This window comes from Amblyraja radiata, chromosome 34 (assembly GCF_010909765.2).
Source record: "Amblyraja radiata isolate CabotCenter1 chromosome 34, sAmbRad1.1.pri, whole genome shotgun sequence".
NCBI lineage: Eukaryota > Metazoa > Chordata > Chondrichthyes > Rajiformes > Rajidae > Amblyraja > Amblyraja radiata.
This window is the reverse complement of record NC_045989.1, coordinates 17,111,476-17,136,905: the sequence shown is the minus strand read 5'-3', so window position 1 is coordinate 17,136,905 and position 25,430 is coordinate 17,111,476. Positions and strand designations below refer to the sequence as shown.

Here is a 25,430-nt window from a genome sequence, read left to right as displayed (position 1 = left end):
CTGAAATTAATAGGATGACTGTAAATATAAATATTTTGCTGTCATTGTGAAAGAATATAGCTTTGGTCAGAGTAAATCCTACCTAGAATCCCGTACATTGCGATGTGACTGTACACGTGCTTGATGTGGCAGCCAGGTTGGAAGGTGCCACCGTTCGGATAGAAGTCATAGTGGGCCACAGGTTGGTTGATTCCAACACTCAGGCCCATGTGCTCCTGTGTGAAGGTGTGGAGAGCATCAACGAAGCTTGCATCGTCAGGAGATAGACGTTCTGTTGATGACATGCCTTCAAACAGGGGTCCAGCAGGGTCAAGGCCTGTGGAGTAAGCAATGAATGGAATATATTCTTAGTCAAAAAACAATGTAATGCTCTAATTTCATGACGTCAAGATGGGCCAAAACACTTAATGGGCCCCATGTGATCATGTTGATATGGGCCACAGCAAGATTCATCGTCAACTGTGAAATAGACAATATCTCAGATCAAGATGTCTCATACAGCCACGAAGTAGATGATATGATCATAAGATTCAAAGTATTGATTTGAGAATAAATATTTGGTATAAGAGTGCAGCTTTCACTTGATGCCGCACACAGGTATCTGTAAATTCTGTGCCTCGATTTCCAGTGTGGGATTTGAGCCAAAAAAAAACAGTACAGTAATTGTATGTACGTGGACAATTAAATATGGTTTTGACTTTGTACTTGGTCACAAGTGTCCCACATTAAAACTTTGAAGCATCAGCCAAACATTTTGATATTGTTTTCCTAAGATAGCTTTCACTATTTTTACTGTTAAATAAATTGAAGCCAAACTGTATTTATACACTTTATAATAAAAAAGGTAGGCACAGAAAGCTGGAGTAACTCAGCGGGACAGGCAACATCTCTGGAGAGAAGGAATGGGTGACATTTCGGGTCGAGACCCTCCTTCAGACTTTATAATAAAAAGCTTTAAAGGCATACATTTGATTAATGATCCTAATTCAGAATGCTTGCCATAATATATCTAAATCCACATTAGTAACTGTTAATTGTTTAGTTACAATGTATTAATACTTTGCACAAGGTTGAGATGGGCTGTGGTAGGATGCACAGCATTTTCTACTCTGTGGAATTCCCAGTTGGAAAGACAACTCCTTCACTTAGAGGATGGTGGATATATGGAATGAACTGCCAGAGGAATTAGTTGATGCGGGGACTATGACCACCATTTAAAAGACTGGTACATGGATAGGAAATGTTTAGATGGATATGGGCCAAATGTAAACAAATGGGATTAACTTGGATGGGACACCTTGGACAAGCATGGACAAGTTGCGCTGATCCATCTGTATCCCTGCTGAATGACTCTACGATATGGAGCCAGGTTGGTAGTACATTAGATAGACACAAAGTGCTGGAGCAACTCAATGGGTCAGGCAGCATCTATGGAGAAAAGGAACAGATGATGTTTCAGGTTGAAACATTTCTTCAGACAGTCTGAAGACCAGTTCTTATTGTGAATCAGATGGTAGCACTGGTGTGACGGGTTAGAGGTGCTGAGGTAACAATACTGTCATTAGTTGGCCAGACTGCTACACTGGACATCTTTGGAATTTCTCAAGAGCCTAGAGGTTGGAGTGTTGGATGGTCAAATAAAGATCTACCTTTTAATCTCACTTCTTTTCGAATGTCTGCTTTTCCAATTCAGGGCAAAAGCAGCCGAGCAATTGAAGGATTTGGAATCTTTGACATCAAGGCTTGTTCATCTAGTTGTGGCTGGGGGTGGTGGGGGAAGGGAAAATTCTTGTGCTTTATGCTGTCTTCATTCCTTTTTATAGTTTAGTTTATAGATACAGCATGGAATAAGGCCATTTCAGCGCTCGACGTCCACGCCAGCCAGCGACCCCCATACACTAACACTATCCTTCACACCAGGGACAATTTACAATTCTCACTGAAGCCAATCAACCTACAAACCTGTATTTCTTTGGAATGTGGGAGGAACCCAGAGCTCCCGGACAAAACCCATGCAGTCAATAGACAATAGGTGCAGGAATAGGCCATTTGGCCCTTCGAGCCAGCACCGCCATTCAATGTGATCATGGCTGATCATCCCCAATCAGTACCCCGTTCCTGCCTTCTCCCCATATCTCCTGACTCTGCTATTTTACAGAGCCCTATCTAGCTCTCTCTTGAAAGCATCCAGAGAACCTGCCTCCACCGCCCTCTGAGGCAGAGAATTCCATAGACTCACCACTCTGTGAGAAAAAGTGTTTCCTCGTCTTCGTTCTAAATGGCATACCCCTTACTCTTAAACTATGGCCCCTGGTTCTGGACTCCCCCAACATTGGGAACATGTTTCCTGCCTCTAGCGTGTCCAAGCCCTTAACAATCACGGGGAGAACGCTGTACAGATAGCACCCGTAGTCAGAATCAAACCCGGGTCTCTGAGGCAGCTGTAAGGCAGCAAATCTACTGCTGCGCCACCCTGCATCACTTTTACCTTGCAGCCTTTTGTGAAGCAGAGAAAAATGGATAAGAGTTAAGAGGTGAAGAGCCAAAGGAATTAAGATGCATTTCCTGTTTAACAAAACGGATTTAACTGCACAAAGTGTGCATATTGTGGGGCTATTTGATTTGACACTTAAAATATGAATGAACATTGACAAACCGAACGAGGGCTGCCTTTGGATACAAAATCTAGTAATTGGATATGCACCCATCCCGTTGGTTCCCCATCTGTTTTCTGTTTATAGAAAATAAATGTAAGAAAGCCTTGAACAGGTCAGAAAGTGTAATGAATGTGCACACAAAACGACAACAGGTGATACCAGCAGCAAACAAAATCATTGCTTCTGTCACTGTTGTCGTGGGTATGAATTTTAATTAGTTTAAGGTTTCTTTTCGTAGGTCACACTGCTGTTACTATGGGAACATTTTTCATTGCGATTGTTTTCAGTCACAACATGTAGTGCGACGTGATTGATGTAATATGCAGCATATAAGGGTTCAGTTATGCATAAAACAGCAGCAGTGTGTGATAAAGCAGCGAGATTTGCTGGTTGTCCACAGATGGCTCTTTACATGATTCCAATCTACGCTTCTGCATATCACTCCAGAGGTGAAATTTATTTTTGAATGAAAGGCTATCGTTTTCTGAATTTCAGGAAATCAAAGTTAGAAGCCAATTCAATGATATCTTTCAAAGATAAATAAGTGAAGGAGAAAAACAACATAGCAAACCCACCATGAAGGAATGCAACTGGGACTAATTGGTTAGAACTTTCAAAGAGCTAGTATAGGTGTAATGTCTGAATGGCCTTTCTCTGTGTCCTAGGATTCTTTAAGTGAACTACCATTTGCCCTTAATGTGCATTCTGTGCATAGAGGTGGTGTGATTGTACTAATGCCTTTAGTAATGAATTAAAGGCACCAGATTTAGGGGAAGGATTTAGTAAGTGCTGTTGTCAGGCAGAATGGTGGTGATCAGGTAATTTCCCTGTAAGTCAAGCGTGGGGATCTCTCTGCTGTAACTGCCTGAGACTCATTTTGTGCACGTTACTTTCGTTCACTCTTTGTTTATTCTGGAGAAATTACCCTGCTCCCTTTGTAAGACCATAAGAAATTGAAGAATTAAGCCATTCGGCCCATCGTCTGCTCCGCCATTCGAACATGGCTAATCTATTTTCCATTCTCAACCCCATTCTCCTGCCTTTTCCTTGTAACCTTATATTTCCCAGAATGAATGACCTAACAATGTAGAGTGGATCGCCCCTTTTTCTTTTGAGTCTAATGCAGATTCCGCATATGAAGTGGAACTAACTTTATTTATTAAAGATCTGATTAGCATTCTGACCACTGTCAACATTTTCAGTTTTCCTTTCAGATTTGCTCTTTTTCTGCCAGGTGGTCTGATTGGCCACAATGGCTAACACTGACTGGATGGGGCAACTCTTGTGCCATTTCTGTCAGATTTGGTTAAAGATGAAACCTAAACATTTCTGCTCATTTACATTCTGACATCTTCACCTTCACATGTGTTAAGACATCAAGAGGGCATATTCAGGATGTGATTCATCGACTACAGCACCCCCTTCAACATCATAATTCCAAGTAAACTCTGCAACTTAGGGCCTCCATCTGCAACTGGCTTCTGACCCTCTTGACCAGCAACTTTTACTCTTTACTCTACCCCAATCGGTTATTCCATCATTGTACGCTGACATTGTTTCCATTGCTGTTTTGCATTTGTCTTTGCATCTATTGTTGTATCTATAATTCCTGTGTACTATTTACTATATGAGCTTCATGCAATCAAGGAATTTCATTACACATCTGTAAACTGATCTGAGCCTGAATCTGGTCATGCTCGGCAGAAGAGATATTCGATGAAATGTGTAAGAAGGAACTGCAGATGCTGGTTTAAACCGAAGATAGACACAAAGAGCTGGAACAACTCAGCGGGACAGGCACCATCTCTGGAGAGAAGGAATGGATGATGTTTCAGGTCGAGACCCTTCTTCATTCTTTCATTCGATTAAATAGTGGAATTATAGGAAGCGTATGCAGAGTGATATGTTATGGGTAGCTATATAGTTAACAAATGAATATTATTCAGCAATATGGGGCAGTTTTATTCTGATCGTTTCCATTTCTCAATACTATTTAATCTGGCGAAATTTTCATGGAAACTGGTTTGGTTAGTGAATCATTAGGTGGGCTTGTAGAAATCTACAATATTAATTTCAGTAGACAAAAATGCTGGAGAAATTCAGCAGGTGAGGCAGCATCTATGGAGCGAAGGAATAGGTGACGTTTCAGGTTGGGACCCTTCTTCGGACTGAAGTGGGGGTGGGGGGTTATGTAAAGGTTCAGGTCCTGGGTCTCCTCCATGGCCAGATTGAGTCCCACCACAAATTGGAGGAGCAGCATCTCATATTTTGCTTGGGTAGTTTACACCACAGCGGTATGATCATTGACTTCTCCAATTTCAGGTAGTCCTTGCTTTCTCCCTCCTTCCCCTCCCCTTCCCAGCTCTCCCACAGCCCAGTCTCCGCCTTTCCCTTTCTTCTTCCCCCCCACCCCCACCCCCACATCAGTCTGAAGAAGGGTCTCGGCCCAGAACGTCACCTATTCCTTCACTCCATAGATGCTGCCTCACCCGCTGAGTTTCTCCAGCATTTTTGTCTACCTTTGATTTATCCAGCATCTGTAGTTCTTCCTTAAATAAAAATTTTAGTAACAAGTATTTTTGTTAATGCATAAAGAACAGAATGACAGTAGCTGTCTACACCCAGGGACTTTTTATATCATTAAATATAGTATAAAACATAGCTTTGTTCTATGATCAAAGATAAACCAAAACACTGCTGTCCACATCACAACATGCACCAAAGTCCCTCTCGCCAATCACCCTATTTGCTGACCTGCATGACATGGGAAAAATCAGTTTATGGAACATACTCAGGATCTGAACCTTTATAACCCAAGGACTACTTGTACATTCATATTGCGCAGATTTTCTCCCAATATATAGGTGAAGAAATGGTGACAAGACAAACTTAAACACTGAATGCATTTAGATATGACTTAGAAATAACTAAGACAACCTCATGTACATTATCATTAAGCATTTCAGGTAAATCATCCTATAAGCTGAATTTTAGCCATTAAGTACACAGGAAAAACACAATTAACAATGGACTGACCTGATTTGTCTTGGTCATCAGTTGAATTTACTTTATTTCAGATACATTGATCTAAAAATCTTTTAAAAGCATTAGCAAGTCTGATCAACAGAGTTTAGTATATGAACAATCTGAAGAGTGTTGACTTTGAATATGTGTATTTCCCTCGTAAGAAGATCTCATGAATCCTCTTCCATTCTTTGCATTTTCCACCTTACCTGTTATTCTCCCAATTTTGGTTGGCCCGGTGATATAGCTTCCAGCAAATCCCGAAACATGAGCTCCGAGACTGTATCCAATGAGATGAACCTTTCCTTTTGGCACCTGAAAAAACTCCTGAGAAAGGGGAAGATTCGGGCCATGAGCAGAGGCATCCTTGCAATCTTCAAACATCTCACGCAAACGCTGCTCTGTACTGTCACTAATCATCAGTAAATAACGACTCGGGGAATGTGAGTAGGCAGATGTGTCTCAGCTCAGATTAGTTGCCCTTGATCAAAAGATGAAATACTCTATTTGTAAATTAACACGATGATCATTTAAGCAGATGTTCCACACACATCTCATCATTACCTGCTGTGGATGAAATGTCTGGTGTCTCCTACATCACAACTGTTAATTGCACTCCCAGGGCAATTTAAAGACAAACTGCCTCAGGATGGCCTGTGGTTGCGTAAAGTGGAATAAAAATGTAATTTTTTTTAATTGTGCCAATTGAATTAATCTTTGGAATGCATTTTAGATCAGACTAAAACAATTTATTTACATGATTAAATCTGCAAAGCAAAATGATTTATCATTTATTGTGGGTGAACACTGTTGCTGATTGACTCAGGTGCAGTATGCAAGACATCTTTGGCTCAGTTTGGTAGCAGTACAGAGAATTTTCCCTTGCTAAAGTTTTCCAATAGATTGCTGCCTTAATATTCCTGAGCCGAGACGTGCCAGACATCAGGAAAGTGTTGGAACAGTGTAGTGTACATTTTTTCTATTTAAATTGAAGTGGTGCTTGGGTGAAACAACAGCCTGCCCTCATTGTTACACTGACCTGCTCCATTTTGCTTTGCGAAATTTATATCATCTACTTGACCAAATTCCAACTGAAGTTCGAAAAAGCTTACGAATTCAGTGACCCAGCTTTGGTAAAAATATGCAATGCAACCCTGAAGACTATAACGCCCAGTTGCTAGAAAGTGTAAATTTGGATCGTGCACTAGTCTGATAATGGGCCATTCAACTTGTGCCAACAATCCGGCTTTTGTCCTGCATGATATTTATCCTCTTTGACTTCTGTTTTGGGCTCAGTTACTTATCCTGTGTCTTGCTTCTCCCTTCCAAGCTGCAGGGTCTATTATCTACAGTTCAACTCCACATCCAACACTTTGTGGTTCCCACCCTGCACACTTTCCTCAAAACTCCATTGCCAGGCCAGGTTTTCTCCACCCCCCCCCCCCCCCCCCCTCCTCTCCCTCTGCTTCCACTGACCCTCATTTTCCATTGCAAGTTCTCTTTTGCAAATTCCTCCATGGACTCAAATTTATCAGAGTGACCATAAGTGTACATAGTGGTCTTATCAATGTCTTCTACAGTTGTACCTCATGTGCTCAATACCTTGACCAATGAAGCAAGCATGCCAAACACCTTCCTCGCCACCCTGTTTACCCGTATTGTCAATTTCATGCAACTGGGTACCAGCATCCCATGGACTCTCTGTTCTACAACACTCCCAATGCCCTGCCATTTATTGTGTAAGTCCTGCCCTGGTTTGTCCTACCAAAACTGAACACCTCACGTTTATCTGAATTGAATGCTATGTCCCACATTAAAACTCCTTTTCCAACAAGGATTGATGCTGGGCCACTCGCTGTCTGTGATATATATATGAATGACTTGGTTGTGGATGTGGGAGATGAGATCAGAAAGTTTGCAGAAGATGCGAAGATTGGCAGAGTTGTTGATAGTGTGGAGAGAAGCCTTAGGCTGCAGGGAGATATTCCTGATCCCAGGAATGAGTCTGCACTGGGCCTGTACTCGCTGGAGTTTAGAAGAATGAGGGGGGGGGGACCTCATTGAAACATACAGAATAGTGAAAGGCTTGGATAGAGTGGATGTGGAGAGGATGTTTCCACTAGTAGGAGAGTCTCGGACTAGAGGTAATAGCCTCAGAATTAAAGGGTGTTCTTTTAGGAAGGAGATGAGGAGAAATGTCTTTAGTCAGAGGGTGGTGAATCTGTGGAATTCTATGCCACAGAAGGCTGTGGAGGCCAAGTCAGTGGATATCTTTAAGGCAGAGATAGATACATTTTTGATTAGTACAGGTGTCAGAGTTTGTGGGGAGAGGGAGGAGAATGGGGTTAGGCGAGAGAGGGAGATAAATCAGCCATGATTGAATGGCGGAGTAGACTTGATGGGCCGAATGGCCTAATTCAACTCCTATCACTTATCACCTTACAACCTTATATTGATGGTGAAACGGGCTGAAAAATGGTGGATGGAATTTAATCCAGACAAATGTGATGTGTCATGCTAGGACATGAATGATAGGGCCTTGGGAGGCATTGAGTAGCAGAGGGGCCTTGGAATACAAGTCAATAGAATCTGGAAAATGGCAATGCAGGTCGATAATGTGTTTGGGAAGCATACATAATACTGGCCTTCATTAGTTAATACATCGTACAGAAATAAGACTTTATAACCATGTGCAGTTCTGGACACCATGATGTGGGAGGAGGTGATCATTCTGGAAAGGATGCAGAGGAGATTGACTAGGATGTTGTCGAAATGAGCACATCAGTTATTCGGAGACTCTGGAGAAGCCAGGTCTGTTCTCGCTGGGATGGATGAGGTTAAGATGGGACATGATGGAGGTATTAAAATGTTGAGAGGTGTAGATGGGGTAGACAGTCAGCTTTTCCCAGGATGGAAATATTATTTATTAGGGTGCATAGCGTTAAGGAGAGAGGGCAAAGTTTAAAGGTGATGTTTTTTTTTACACAGAGGATGGCGAGTGCCTGGAATGCGCTATCGGTGGTGATGGTTGAGACAGATATGTTAGTGGCTTTTAAGAGACTTTTGGATAAGGAGATGGATATGCAGGGAATGGAGGGATGTGTAATATGTCCAGGCAGGTAAGAGTTGGTGTGCCATTTTCGACACATACATTGTGGGCCGAAGGGCCTGTTCCTGTGCTGTTCTGTTCTCTGTTCTGGAGCCAGATGAAAGCAGAGGGCGTGGATTTAGGGAAAGAGAATTAGATGGGCTCGGAAAGGGACTATTCTTCACTGAGAGTGGGGTAAGTATCTGGAATGTGCTCCCTGAGAGTCACTGATGGGATGGGACTATTATGGGAAGATGCCCATTGTATGAGTTGGGACAAATGGCTTGTTTCCATGCTGTACAACTCTATGACTAAGAACAGGTTGAGAATTATTCTGGTATCTGAGGATGACTGTAGTTCCAACATATACCAGTAGGTTGGCAAAGCTAGTTACCCCAGTTTGCTCCATCGGATGCCGAAAACTCCCCCGAAAGTTTTTGCCCAACTCTGTGCATTCAATGGGTATTTAAGGAAACAAATATGTTGTGAATGAATCCCAAAAGTGGACCAGATGGTCCTGGTTTTGCCTCTGTCCATGAAATAAATGCAGACAGTTCCTTGTTCTTGGGTTCCTACCCTCCCACAGCCGACCCTGCAGCCTCTCACACATTGCCCATTGCATTAGCAATGATGAGCATTATAGGCAGAGTCCAGTCACCCTGGATCATTGATCTTACACCCTGCGGTCAAATTCCATCATTGCCACTGCGGCTTTAGACTTCAGACTTTGAAGATACAGTGTGCAAACAGGCACTTCGGCCGATCGAGTCCGTGCCGACCAGCGATCACCCCGTACACGAACACTATCCTACACACTAGGGACAATTTGCAGAAGCCAATTAACCTACAAGCCTGCACATCGTTGGAGTGTGGGAGGAAACCAGAGCAACCGGATAAAACCCACATGGTCACAGGGAGAACATGCAAACTCCCGACAGACAGAGCCCGTGGTCAGGATCGAACCTGGGTCCCTAACGCTGCAAGGCAGCAACTCTACCAGTGCATCCCTGGCTCTGTAGTTCGATCCTGACTATGGGTGCTGTCCGCATGGGTTTTCTCCGGGTGCTCTGGTTTCCTCCCAATTCCAAAGGTTTGTTGGTCAGTTGGCTTTGAGTAGATTGTCCCCCGTGTGTAGGGTTGAACAAGTGTACGGGTAACTGCTGGGTGTGGACTCGATGGTCCACAGGATCTGTTTCCACGCTGTATCTCTAAACAAAACTAAAGAATATGGATCGATGAATGAGCAGAAGGTTAGAGATAACCAGGCTTTGAGCAAGTTGGGAGGTGAGGAAAGGGGAAAGGGTGGTGTGTGATGTCACAGAAAGCAGGAGATATTAGCTGCCTGAAGGGATGATGAAGGGACAAGTATGGGAGAAAAATAATGGGGAGAGAGGAGGTCAAATGGCAGGAGCTCAATCATTTTATGAAGTTACTAACTCAAGTGTTGAGTCTGGAATGTGCCTCCAGAAAAGGATAATTTCCCTGAGTTTACGAACCTACTTGAGAAGGTTAGAGTTGAAGTGGGTTTGAAAATTCAAGTGACAATTGACAGGCTTGGAGTCAGATTGAATGTAGTCAATGGTATCGTGGTGCAGAACAAGAGGAGACCACGTTGCCCTGGGTGACGCCATCTCCTTGTCAAATGCTCGCCGAAAATCTAAATATACTGTAGCACATTGATTGGTTTCCCCTTATATTCCACACGTGTGTGTACTGACACAAAGTGATCTATTGTCTTACACTCTAGTACTAAGTAGGGTTGTGTCAAATGTGTACTAGGATTGTCACTCAACTGTACACAAAGAAAATGTCATTGTACATATATACACATGACAATAAAGTACCATCCTTCAAAGAACAACCACCTTGTCAAACAGGATTTCTCTTTCACTATTTGAGAATGACAGGAACTGCAGATGCTGGAAGCTTGAAATAAAACTGGAGTCACTCAGTGGGTCAGACAGCAGGTGAAGAGAGAGAAATAGAGTTAACCTTTCAGGTCCGACACCCTTCATGACCTGCTGATTTTTCAATACTTTCTGTTTAATTGCTTCTCACCGACTACACGCTAGAATTTAGAAGATTGAGGGGGAATCTTATAGAAGCTTACAAAATTCTTAAGGGGTTGGACAGGCTAGATGCAGGAAGATTATTCCTGATGTTGGGGAAGTCCAGAACTAGGGGTCACAGTTTAAGGATAAGGGGGAAGTCTTTTAGGACCGAGATGAGAAAATCATTTTTTACACAGAGAGTGGTGAATCTGTGGAATTCTCTGCCACAGAAGGTAGTTGAGGCCAGTTCATTGGCTATATTTAAGAGGGAGTTAGATGTGGCCCTTGTGGCTAAAGGGATCAGGGGGTATGGAGAAGAGGCAGGGATGGGATACTGAGTTGGATGATCAGCCATAATCATATTGAATGGCGGTGCACCTATTTTCTGTTTCTATGTTTCTATGAACCACTCCATGCCACAGAGATGGATCAATTGGAAGAACTGGAGGCAGAGTGGGGGATGGGCTAGGGGGATGGGGAGCGGGGAGGGGGTGGGGGGGGGGGGGGGGGGGGTGGGGGGGGGTGGAGATGTTGTCATAGTAGCTGTGACATGTAGCATGGTAAGTTCAAGGTTCAAGGTCTTTTATTGTCATGTGTACCAATTAAGGTTCAGTGATCTTATAGAAACATGTAACATTCTTAAGGGAATGGACAGGCAAGATGTAGGAAAAATGTTTCCGATGTTTGGGGGAATCCTGAACCAGGGTTCACAGTTTAAGAATAAGGGATAGGCCATTTAGGACTGAGATGAGGGAAAACATTTTCACCCAGAGAGTTGTGAATTTGTGGAATTCTCTGCCACAGAAGGCAGTGGAGACCAATTCACTGGATGTTTTCAAGATAATTAGATATGGCTCTTAGGGCTAACGGAATCAAGGGATTATGGGGAGAAAGCAGGAACGGGGTACTGATTTTGGATGATAAGCCATGGTTATATTGAATGGCCGAAGGGCCGAATGGCCTACTCCTGCACCTATTTTCTATGTTTGTATGACAGTGAGTGAATGTTGTTCTATGGCCAATCTCTGGACGTGGAGATAAGGAAGTTGCAGAAGGACAGGATCAGAGATAGACCATGAGAGGGGAAGAGTGAGCTAAACTGATGGCATTTCCAATTCCGTTGTGAGCGAGAAATGTGACAACATGTCATCAGGATTGTAGAACGAGAGGCATGGGAGAGTCTGAGTCAGGCTGAAAGAAAGAACTTTCTGCATTTGTGTTTGAGAAGGAACTGCAGATGCTGGAAAATCGAAGGTAGACAAAAGTGCTGGAGAAACTCAGCGGGTGCAGCAGCATCTATGGAGCGAAGGAAATAGGCAACATTTCGGGTTTGAGTCTGAAGAAGGGTTTCGGCCCGAAACGTTGCCTATTTCCTTCTATAAGATCACTGAACCTTAATTGGTACACATCACAATAAAAGACCTTGAACCTTGAACCTACCATGCTACATGTCACAGCTACTATGACAACATATCCACCCCCCCCCCCGCTCCCCATCCCCCTAGCCCATCCCCCACTCTGCTTCCAGTTCTTCCAATTGATCCATCTCTGTGGCATGGAGTGGTTCATAGAAACATAGAACCAGAAAATAGGTGCACCGCCATTCAATATGATTATGGCTGATCATCCAACTCAGTATCCCATCCCTGCCTCTTCTCCATACCCCCTGATCCCTTTAGCCACAAGGGCCACATCTAACTCCCTCTTAAATATAGCCAATGAACTGGCCTCAACTACCTTCTGTGGCAGAGAATTCCACAGATTCACCACTCTCTGTGTAAAAAATGATTTTCTCATCTCGGTCCTAAAAGACTTCCCCCTTATCCTTAAACTGTGGCCCCTTGTTCTGGACTTCCCCAACATCAGGAATAATCTTCCTGCATCTAGCCTGTCCAACCCCTTAAGAATTTTGTAAGTTTCTATAAGATCCCCCCTCAATCTTCTAAATTCTAGAGTGTAGTCGGTGAGAAGCAATTAAACAGAAAGTATTGAAAAATCAGCAGGTCATGAAGGGTGTCGGACCTGAAAGGTTAACTCTATTTCTCTCTCTTCACCTGCTGTCTGACCCACTGAGTGACTCCAGTTTTATTTCAAGCTTCCAGCATCTGCAGTTCCTGTCATTCTCAAATAGTGAAAGAGAAATCCTGTTTGACAAGGTGGTTGTTCTTTGAAGGATGGTACTTTATTGTCATGTGTATATATGTACAATGACATTTTCTTTGTGTACAGTTGAGTGACAATCCTAGTACACATTTGACGCAACCCTACTTAGTACTAGAGTGTAAGACAATAGATCACTTTGTGTCAGTACACACATGTGTGGAATATAAGGGGAAACCAATCAATGTGCTACAGTATATTTAGATTTTCGGCGAGCATTTGACAAGGAGATGGCGTCACCCAGGGCAACGTGGTCTCCTCTTGTTCTGCACCACGATACCATTGACTACATTCAATCTGACTCCAAGCCTGTCAATTGTCACTTGAATTTTCAAACCCACTTCAACTCTAACCTTCTCAAGTAGGTTCGTAAACTCAGGGAAATTATCCTTTTCTGGAGGCACATTCCAGACTCAACACTTGAGTTAGTAACTTCATAAAATGATTGAGCTCCTGCCATTTGACCTCCTCTCTCCCCATTATTTTTCTCCCATACTTGTCCCTTCATCATCCCTTCAGGCAGCTAATATCTCCTGCTTTCTGTGACATCACACACCACCCTTTCCCCTTTCCTCACCTCCCAACTTGCTCAAAGCCTGGTTATCTCTAACCTTCTGCTCATTCATCGATCCATATTCTTTAGTTTTGTTTAGAGATACAGCGTGGAAACAGATCCTGTGGACCATCGAGTCCACACCCAGCAGTCACCCGTACACTTGTTCAATCCTACACACGGGGGACAATCTACTCAAAGCCTACTGACCAACAAACCTTTGGAATTGGGAGGAAACCAGAGCACCCGGAGAAAACCCATGCGGACAGCACCCGTAGTCAGGATCGAACTACAGAGCCAGAGATGCACTGGTAGAGTTGCTGCCTTGCAGCGTTAGGGACCCAGGTTCGATCCTGACCACGGGCTCTGTCTGTCGGGAGTTTGCATGTTCTCCCTGTGACCATGTGGGTTTTATCCGGTTGCTCTGGTTTCCTCCCACACTCCAACGATGTGCAGGCTTGTAGGTTAATTGGCTTCTGCAAATTGTCCCTAGTGTGTAGGATAGTGTTCGTGTACGGGGTGATCGCTGGTCGGCACGGACTCGATCGGCCGAAGTGCCTGTTTGCACACTGTATCTTCAAAGTCTGAAGTCTAAAGCCGCAGTGGCAATGATGGAATTTGACCGCAGGTTGTAAGATCAATGATCCAGGGTGACTGGACTCTGCCTATAATGCTCATCATTGCTAATGCAATGGGCAATGTGTGAGAGGCTGCAGGGTCGGCTGTGGGAGGGTAGGAACCCAAGAACAAGGACCTATGCTGCTGCCCCCCTTTGCAGCTCCCACTATGAGTGTGTGAAACAGGCACGTGAGAATGTGAATCCTTCCTTCAGAGCCACAGATGGTCTGCTTCCAGAAATAAGGTAAAAGTAATCTGGAAAAAAGCTTTAAATATTTCTGTAAAGATCTGAAATCAGCATGCCTGCAGAATGAACTTTAAATAAATTAGTAGAAGATACAGGGCTTGGCCTCTCCAGTTATCTATTCCCTGCAGGCTTTATGTTAAGAACCTGTGTTTGGCTGGAAGGTACCCATTAACCTACACTCCAGGGTGCAGGATCTGTTCTATCCCCTCTACATCCTCTCTGACGATCCTGATTTGACCCTGCACAATCCTGGCTGCAGGCAGGAAATTCATTTTTTGGTCGAGTCATTTTGTTTAGCATTTAGACTATTTACAGATTCCCTCTCTCAGTTTAAAAAATATATATTTAGTTCTGCACTTTAACCAGATTTGACTTTGTTTTTCCAGATTTTAACCAGTATCACCCAAATGGTTTTTAACTGGATCCCACACTGCTGGGGTACATGGAGTTTATTGTCACATGCACATGTACAGAGAGGTGTAGGTACATGGTCAGTAGGTTCAGGAGTTCAATATGAGGCAATGGGAAAATCTAGATCAGAATCTGTTGCATGAGCAGCCACCCACTTCGTAAAGGAGTCACCAGCAGTGTGTCACCATCCAACCTCACTAGCAATGCTGCAAGGTGAATGAGGTAGCACTGTTGCTGGTTAGGATGCAGTACACCCTCGGTCCATCAGTGGCGCTTGCCCACCCCCGCAGCTCTCCATTCCACCTGCCAGTCATGCAACCTCTGTCCATTGGGTTCAAGGGAAGAACCAGCACGAAGCCATCAGTTTAGTCTAGTTTAGAGATACAGTGTGGAAACAGGCCCTTCGGCCCACTGAGTCCACACCAACCAGCGACCCCCCACACCCTAACGCTATCCTGTACATACTTGGGACAATTTTACATTTATACCAAGCCAATTTACCCATAAACGTGTACGTCTTTGGAGTGTGGGAGGAAGCCGTAATATCTCGGAGAAAACCCACGCAAGATCACGGGGGAAACGTACAATCTCCGTGCAGACAAGCACCCATAGTCAGGATCGAACCCGAGTCTCCCCGGCACTGTAAGGCAGCAGCTCTACCACTGCGCCACCGTGCCACCCTGTCGTTGCTGCTGATTTAGCCCAGTGTGTGTTGGCCAGAGTCTGTGCAGTAAGACTTGAAGATCATGGGGATGTGAATGTGCTGCGGTTCAAGCAGGGTGGGAGGAGAGGGAACAGGCAGCAGGCTCATTAATCTGAAACATTAACTCTGTGTCTCTCTGTAAAGCTATCAGTTGAGCAACTGAGAGCTTCAAGCATCTTCTGCTTCAATTAACATTTAATTGGAACTGTTTTGAGTTACACCAGCTTTTTGTGTCTATCTTCAGTACACTTTTTAAAATTTGTGTGTGATCCTTCACTTTCCTTAGGGGCCTGTGTTATCAATGTATTCCTCTCTGCCCCACAGTGAATAGAGCTCTCCATGATTTGTATGAGCTGGAGGCTTGAATCCCACCAGAAACCCACAGGACTGAAGATCCATTGACACTATAAAGTCAACTCCTTCCTTAAGTCTTTATTGATTGCCTGACAGATTTCCTCATCTGAGCAGTGGCCTGGCTGATTCCACTGCTTTGAAATGGTGGTGAGCATCAAATTGAAAAGCTCCTGAATAACCAGTAATTGAATTCATTGACTTGACCATGGTTGGGCCTATTTCTTTTTTTGTGCTTCCCCAACCTCTGAACATATAAATTGTTCAGGGACTTTGGGGCCGCTACTTTCTAGTCTTTAATTGGACAATATGTATTGGTTCTACTTCCCACTGCTGAGTTTTCGAATCACTCAGTGAGGACCTTGTGTATTGATTTAACTGCAGCGTGAAGAACATCACATCCAAAGCAAGCAATAACTGGGGGGAAATGAAACCATTTGAAGATCTGAGTTTCATAAACTTACCTCTAGCCAGTCTAATAGATCCGCTATGTCCTGCCCCACTACCCGAGTGTTCTTTACCGCTGTTGGATAATGTTGATGAGCCAGAATCAGCCAATCAACTATAATCACATTGACGTCTTTCAGCTTTAATTTCAGTGCGGCCGCCATTTTCCAGATCCAGTTTTCATGGACTCCGTCGACCTGGAGAAACCAAGGGTGTGAGGGTGAGCGGAAATCCACTACTCAGTGTCGCTTTTATCATATACCTGTTAGTTGTACCTGGAGGAAGAAGTCTTCAGTCATCAGCAGATGAACTGAGAGCATGGAATAGCACTTGGGAATATGATAGACAATAATAGACAATAGACAATAGGTGCAGGAGTAGGCCATTCGGCCCTTCGAGCCAGCACCGCCATTCAATGTGATCATGGCTGATCATCCCCAATCAGTACCCCGTTCCTGCCTTCTCCCCATATCCCCTGACTCCGCTAACTTTAACAGCCCTATCTGGCTCTCTCTTGAAAGCATCCAGAGAACCGGCCTCCACCGCCCTCTGAGGCAGGGAATTCCACAGACTCACCACTCTCTGTGAGAAAAAGTTGCCACTGAGACATGGTTGAAAGGAAGGGCAGGACAAGCGAGGCGGTGAAATTACCCAGAATCTACAGCGCAGAAATAAGCCACAATCTGACGGTCAGTATTCAGTCTGGAACTTTAAAGGATAGAAAGAAAGGTAGAAAGAACTCGTGGGCCATATGAAGGGCTAAAAGGAGCCACAACATGGCTTTTTAACGAATATCTCAAAGCTTTTTAGACCTACATTAAAAACAAGAGAAAGGGTAGAATCGCTCAAGGATAAATGAAGGATTGTGTGAGTGGAGTCTGGGGATATGGGCAAGGTAGTAAATGCATAATTAGTAACTGTTTTCACCAAGGAGAAGGACATCGAGGACAGTGAGGTTAATGTGGAGAATACTAATATACAAGGGCAGTAAAGAGCAATAAGGTGGATAAATCCCCAGGGCCTTATGGGATTTATCCCATGTTACTTGAGAGAGGCAATGGCCGAGATTGTGCAAGCCTTGGTGAAGATCTTTGTGTCTTCTCAGGCCACAGCTGGGGTCCCAGAGGGCTGGGGAGTAGCTAATGTTGTTCCTTTATTTAAGAAGGGAATCCAGGGACGTATATGCCGGTGAGCCTCACGTCAGTGGTAGAGAAGCCATTGGAGAGGATATTTTGAGATAGGATTTACTCCCATTTGGAAGCCAATGGGCTAATTAGGGGTAGTCAGCATGGCTTTGTATGTCGTGTCCTGCTAACTTGATCGAGTTTCTTGAGGCGGTGACCAAGGTGAATGTAGGGCGGTGGATGGTATCAATATGGATTTTACTGAGGCATTGATAAAGTCCCCTTTGTAGGCTGATAAAGAAGATTACAATCCACGGGATTAACAATCACTTGGTCCTATGGTTCAGAACTGGTTTATGGATAGACGACAGAGGGTTGTGGCATTGATCTGGCTGTACATCTGCGACCAGTTGAGTTCCGAATGGGTCTGCGCTGGCACCTCTGCTGTTTGTGACATACATAAATTACTTGGACATAAACATATACGGGTTGGTTAGTAAGATTGCTAGAGGCAAGGGCTGTGAGGAAGCCTGTCAAAGTCTGCAGTGGGATATAGCTGCAGAAGTGAGTGGAGAAATGGCAGATGGAGTATAATCTGAGCAAGCGTGAAGTGTTGCACTTTGGGAGGTTGAAAGAAAGAGGAAAATATACAATTGATGGCAAGACCCTTAACCACATTGACGTACAGAGGGCTTTACGTCCAACTTCATAACTCCCTGAAAGTGGCAACACAGCTAGGTCGAGGGCACATGGTATGTTTGCTTTCATAGGTCAGGATGTTGCGTATAACAGTCAGGAAGTCATGATGTGTCTTTATAGGACTTGGGTTAGGCTGCATTTGCAGTTTTGTGTGCAGTTCTGGTCGGCCCATTAAAGCATGTCGAGGCTTTGGAAAGGGAGCGGGGGAGATTTTGTCACAATGTTGCTTGGTTAGGGGGGGTATTACTACAGGGTCAGACTTGGATTGTATTCTCTGGAACGCCAGAGATTGCGGGGAGACTTGAATGAAGTATATAAAATCATGAGATACCCCCTTCATATCTTTCCTAACGCTCAAGGGGCTGTCCCACTGAGGCGACCTAATCCGCGAGTTCAGACGAGTTTGCCCTCGACTCATACTCGCAGCATGGTTGTCACGAAGTCCTAGGAGGTCTTTGTAACTCTCCTTCATCCTCGAGAGTAATCCCCGCGTACTCGAGGCCTCAGCTAGGTCGCGCCGTATTTTTCAACATGTTGAAAAATGCCCGCGAGTAAAAAAAGCCATGGAAAAAATCGATACTTTTTTTACTCGTAGGTTTAGTCGAAGTAGGTTGTAGTAGGTCGGCATGTTAGTCGTAAGTAATCAAGGGTAGTTGAAGGTAGTTGTAGATAATCTTCAACGTGGTCGAAGGAGATCGAAGGAGGTCGTCTTCACTCTCCACTATTTAGTGTCCAATTTTCCCGAAGCTAGTCAAAGCTAGACTTCAACATAGTCGAAGGAGGTCTTCAACATGACATTTTTTCAAAGTCTTCTAAACTCGCCAATTAGGTTGCCGCAGTGGGACAGCCCCTTCACAGCCCTCTTTCCATTCTTTCCTTTCTCATGTTATCATCAATTGCCTGCATGCTTCATTATTAACAATAGAGCCAAACGTGAATGATGAGCTGCATTTAATCAGGTTACTTACATGGCTAAAAATAATCATGAAATGATACAAGAACCAAACTGAAATGGAAGTCACAGCAAGCTTTGAGTTTTATCTTACGTAAAATTGAAATAATTTAATTGTCAAAGTCAATTTTTGGCGTAACGTTATTAGTATCTTCTCATATACTGACTAATCTTATATTAAGTGATCATTTAATGAGGTTAGCATTGCATTTTCCGTTTGAATATTTTTAGACTTTTTGAGCATCTTGTGTACATAAGAAAAGACTTGTTGCATCATATAATCTAAAGATACAGCTGGGAAGCAGGCTCTTTGCCCCACCGAGTCCGCACCGACCTTCATTAACACTAATCCTAACTAACCACAATTTTTATTCTCCCCACATTGAATCAACATCCCCTAGATTCCACCACACATCGACCAACCAAAGAAAGTGCTGGAGTCATTTAACAGGACAGGCAGCATCTCTGGAGATTATGGATGTGCCATTTTGAGTTGGGACCCTTCATTGATGGGTCTTCTTCGAAGTCCTCCTTCCTTTCCCTCCGCTTCCCAGCTCTCCCACAAGCCCACTGTCTCCGCATCTTCCCCCCCCCCCCCCCGACATCAGTCTGAAGAAGGATCTCGATCTGAAACGTTGCCTATTCCTTCTCTCCATAGATACTGCTTCACCCACTGAGCAACATTTCTTAACCACTTGCTGTTGCCAAATAATCCGTTTGTCTGTGTTATTCCACTGTGCTGTTGCCGCCTCATTTGGTTTGAGGATATTCTCTTGACTCTGCATCGTCCCACTTAGCTTCTGCAGACTTGGAAATGTTACATTTAGTGCCCTCGGCCGCATTGTTGGGACAGATTATGCATGGCTGGGGTGCGGGCACTGCACCCCGTGTCGACCACTTGGCATAGCCTGGCATTCTGTGAATGGGGATCATGACAGAAGCATCCTCGTGGCGATCCCCGGAAACGGCGACACGATGGGGCGACCAATGTGACGCGTCGGGCGACCGATTCTGTCAACATGTTGGACGATGAATGAACTGTGAATGGGCTGCTGTGTCTATTCATTGTTTACTATCTGTTAACCAACTCTCAGTCCATGCTAGTATGTTACACCCAATTCCATGTGCTCAACCTTGCTCGGCAACACGTGTGGGAACTCGGTGTAATCCCTCTGGAAACCCATCCACCAGCTCTCCCCCATCTGCGCATCACATTATATCTTCATGCTGCTGTTCACAGGAATTTAAATTTGAATGTTATGTACACACACAAACAGATATACACCACACACACATACACAAATATGTCTACATATGCATGCACGTACACATTGCACTCACTTATAAACATGCATACTTGCGCATGAAGACATACTAATTGCACACAATATACAGGCATGCTCACCTAAATACAAATATGCATAAACAAATGTACACAAACTGTGACACGTACACATACAGATACTTATAACACGCATACACATATACATGCCCACACACACATGTATACACACACACTTACACTGATATACACATAGTCACACACATAAATGCACATTTACTGTATATATTCACATGCAGACACACATACTCTCCTACATATAAACTCATAATATACACACATATATAATCTCTCATTCATACACACATACACAAAATCTCATCACACACACACACACACACACACACACACACACACACACACACACACACACACACACACACACACACACACACACACACACACACACACACACACACACAGCCTATGTTCCTGCTCATTGTGCCCACTCTCCCACTCCAGATGCATTAACCAATATTCCAAGTGTCTAAACAATCTCATTCCATTGTAAAGTCCATGGGAAAGATTAGTCCCGCACTTTAACAAAATGCTTCCCTCTACCCCAAAGGAAAGAAGCAGTGTTACCGTCCATCCGTGAATGATCATCACCAAAGAATGGGAAGAGTTGAAGGCGCAGTTGTCCAGGGTCTCTGCCCGGTGAGGGGTGATAAAGCAAGTCTCGGTGTTCGACGACTGTCCCTTGTAAAGGCCAAATTTGGTGATTATCATATCTGCTCTTCTTCTATCAACAGGGGTTCCTCCTGCTGCAGATAAAACACACCAAGATTATTGCAGGATTATCTCAAAATAATGTGGGGAATCTTAACCCATCAGGTAAAAATGTATCTCAAAGAGAAGATTGAATATTTTCATTTCTAGGCAGATTTTGTTTGGTACTTTAACTAGAGAGTTGAGCGTAAGGCTTTCATAAGATGAATGAGTTCTCTGCTTATTATTCCTTCATACATTTGCGGAAGTAAAAAAATTACAAGTATTATGTTTTAAACACAAAGTATGCTCATGCAAGTTTAATTAAGTTGCTGGGGAATGATTAAATTTATTAAAATACTGAGGAGCTAAGCTGTTGAAAGTGTTGCTGCTGACTCTGGGATGTACGTGTATGGCTCAGTAATTGACAATGACGTGTGGAGAAGTCTTCTGTCACAAGCCGTCAGTGGGGATTATCTGCCTTCACTTTTGGCGATGAACACTCGGGAAGGTAATGGAACACCTAACGCCGACTGCCTGCTGGGTTATTAAGTTGTAGAAACAAGACATTGTAGATGCATGTTTACAATAAAAGGTCACAAAGCACTGGAGTAACACAACGGGTTCAGGCAGTATCTCTGGAAAATATGGATATCTAACTTTGCAGGTTACGACCATTCATAAATCTGATTGTGTGTAGAAACAAAGAACTGCAGGTGCTGGTTGATACTCCAGTACTTTGTGTTCGTTTGTGAATCTCAGGTGGCCAGGCAGCACTCTGGAGAACATGGATAGGTGATGCTACTCAAAAATGCTGGAGAAACTCAGCGGGTGCAGCAGTTGCCTATTTCCTTCGCTCCATAGATGCTGCTGCACCCGCTGAGTTTCTCCAGCATTTTTGTGTACCTTCGATTTTCCAGCATCTGCAGTTCCTTCTTAAACACATGGATAGATGATGTTTTAGGCGGAGACTGGTTGAGTCAGGTCTGATGAAGTGTCTCGACCCGAAACATCACCTATCCCTGTTCTCCAGGGATGCCGTCTGACCAGCTGAGTTATTCCAGCTCTTTGTGCCCTTTCAGACTGATTAAGTTGCTTATTATAAATTGTTGTTAAGTTGCTACCTACAAAGGTAAACTTTTTCAAAGTTTAGAAAATTAGCTCAAGGCAACCGTCTAATGGCCCTGTCCCACGATGCGAGTTCATTCGAGAGCTCTCCCGAGTTTAAAAAATAATCAAACTCGTGGTAAGCACGGAGAATGAACGTAGCGGGTACGCCGGAGCTCGGGAGCGTCTCTTAGCGGCTCGTAACGCTAACGGCAGGTACTCGGGAAGACTCGCTAACGGCAGGTAAGCTCGGGAAGGCTCGTGAAGATGTTTCAACATGTTGAAAAATGTCCACGAGAGCCCCCAGTACCGGTGAGCGGCCATTACCGTAAATCTCCGAGTTCGAATCAGGGCAAACTCTGGAGAACTACAGCATGGAAACAGGCCCTTCGGCCCACTCAAGTCCACAGTGACCATCGATCACCCGTACTCTAGCTCTATGTTATCCCATTTTCTCATCCGCTCCCTGCACACTAGGGGTGATTTACAGAGGCCAATTAACCTACAAACGTGCACGTCTTTGGAATATAGGAGGAAACCAGAGCACCCAGAAAATCCCCACGCGGTCATAGGGAAAACGTACATAGACCGTACAGACAGCACCCATAGTCAGGATCAAACCCAGGTCTCTGGCGTTGTAGGCATCAACTCTATCGCTACGCCACTGAGCCTACCTGCTGTAGGCATGCTCTGATCATTGAACATCACTGATAAACCAACACAACCACTTCGAATGTTGCCGGCAAATACAAGTAATATTCAGAGATACTTATGAGATGGATGATTGTAAAATTACAAGCAAATGTGAAGGGAACTGCACATTCTGGGCATGAGACACAAGCGGGTGGCTTTGCAGATAATGAAGATGGTTGTGAAAAATTGCAGCAGGATCTTGATCGATTGGCCAGGTGGGCTGAGGAATGGTTGATGGAATTTAATACAGAGAAATGTGAGGTGTTGCATTTTGGGAAGTCTAACATGGGCAGAACCTACACAGTGAATGTTGGGGCTCTGGGGAGTGTTGTAGAGCAGAGGGATCTAGGGATGCAGGTGCATGGTTCCTTGAAGGTGGAGTCACAGGTAGATAGGGTGTGCAAAAAGGCATTTGGCACATTGGCCTTCGTCAGTCAGAGTAGTGAGTATAGAGGTTTGGAGGTCATGTTGCAGTTGTATAAGGTGTTGGTGAGGCTGCATTTAGAGTATTGTGTTCAGTTCTGAGCGCCATGTTATAGGAAAGATGTTATCAAGCTGGAAAGGGTACAGAGAAAATTTACAAGGATGTTGCCAGGGCTAGAGTGACTGAGCTATAGGAAGAGGTTGAGCAGGCTGGGACTCTATTCCTTGGAGTGCAGGGGGATGTGGGGTGATCTTATTGAGGTGTGTAAAATCATGAGAGGAATAGATCGGGTAGATGCATAGAGTCTCTTGCCCAGAGTAGGTGAATCGAGGATCAGAGGACATAGGTTTAAGGTGAAATTTCTGAGAAACAACCATCTGTTGCTTGTTACTTAGTAAACTTCATATCTGTGACATCAACTTCCTTTTAATGCTGTGTGCTTCAATCTTGCTGTACTTATGATTCCATTGAAAAACTTGCTGTAGTTTATTTTAGATAGATTAGATTAGATTAGATCGTGGCAGCGCTGTTGACAGCTGCGGCTCGCCTGCAGTCCGTCTGTTTTTACTTTTTTTGTTTTCTTTTGTCCTGTTTTAGTTAAATTTTAGTTTATTAGGTTGTGAATGTGTGGGGGGGGGAGGGGTGAAACATGATTTTTGTCTCTTCCTTCGGGGGGATGCGACCTTTTCTTGCCGTATCCCCCTTCTCTGCCTCCGTCTGCGCTGAGGCCTAATGGCGGAGCTGGCGGCCTCCAACTGCGACCGACCTCGAGGCTGGCTGTCTTCGGGCTGCGGTGGCGTTCTGGCGTTTCGGTGGCTGCGGCCCGACTCGGGGCTGAGGCGGTGCTCCGGCGTTCCGGTGGCGGCAGCCCGATTCGGGGCTGAGGCAGCGTTCCGGTGGCTGAGGCGGCGTTCCGGCGGCGGCGACCAGAATCTGGGGCTCGGACGCGGGCCAGTGGGTGACATCGTCGGGAGCTCACAGGTCATAGGTTGGTGACCTGTTTTTACGGAGCTCCCGCGGCAACAGCTGCGTCCGCTGGACTGGAGGGCGGCATCTTCGGCAGCTTCGACCACCCCGGGCCACGGAGCTTGAACCGGCCCGATCGCGGAGCTCGGTTGAGCCGCGGGACTGAATTACCATCGCCCGGTGGGGTAACAACATCGGAGGCCTGGATCACCTCAGCGCAGAGGAAGAATAAGGAGGGAAGAGACAGAGACTTTAAGACTTTTGCCTCCATCACAGTGAGGAGGTGCCTGTTGAACTCATTGTGGTGGATGTTAATTTGTGTTTTGTTATTTATTATTATATGTATGACTGCAGGCAACGAAATTTCGTTCAGACCGAAAGGTCTGAATGACAAATAAAGGAATCTAATCTAATCTAATCTAATCTAAGGTGAAAAGATTTAATAGGAATCTGAGGGGTAACTTTTTTGCATAAAGAGTGGTGGGTGTATGGAACAAGCTGCCACAGGAGGTAGTTGAGGCAGGGAGCATCCCAACATTTAAGAAACAGTTAGACAAGTACATGAACAGGACAGGTTTGGAGGGATATGGATCAAACGTGGGCAGGTGGGACTAGTGTGGTTGGGACATGTTGGTCAGTGTGGGCAAGTTGGGCCGAAGGGCCTGTTTCCATGCTGTATCTCTCTATGGCTCTATAACTAATGGAAAGCATCTGCAGCTCATGTTATTGTCACACTCTGTCCTTAACCCAGATGTCAAGTAATCCAGGACACTAACTCAGCAAGATAACCTTGGACATATTGCAATCAAACTCGGCTGCTGCATCTCGAAATTCAAACATCACTTGTACTTTTTTAATTTACGTTTCTATTCTGTTTGCCAAGATCCGGTGTTTTGAGTCCATCGCGTGTTGATGCACTGACTGAACTTGCTTAACCATTTCAATCAGAGTTAAGCTAATATTACTGAGCAGAGGCGGTGGAAGGGAGCTTGCTGAGTCCATTGTTACAGTATAACCGCACAAAATAGGCCTCTCCATATGTAAATGGTAATCTCCATTCCCAGGTTATGCAAATCAATTGTATTAAATCAGAGCTGTTAACTGT

General features: G+C 44.4%; 1 protein-coding gene across 1 annotated transcript in view; it reads right to left on the bottom strand.

Annotated features, from left to right (window-relative positions):
* Positions 1-25,430, bottom strand: part of lipc (lipase C, hepatic type) — a 51,107-nt gene that overhangs the window by 7,022 nt on the left and 18,655 nt on the right. The window contains exons 2-5 of the mRNA XM_033050639.1: positions 21,013-21,191; positions 16,328-16,507; positions 5,891-6,008; positions 83-316 (exon numbers count right to left, since the gene is read on the bottom strand). Of these exons, the coding sequence (XP_032906530.1) occupies positions 83-316; positions 5,891-6,008; positions 16,328-16,507; positions 21,013-21,191 (711 nt within the window). The remainder of the gene's footprint in view (positions 1-82; positions 317-5,890; positions 6,009-16,327; positions 16,508-21,012; positions 21,192-25,430) is intronic.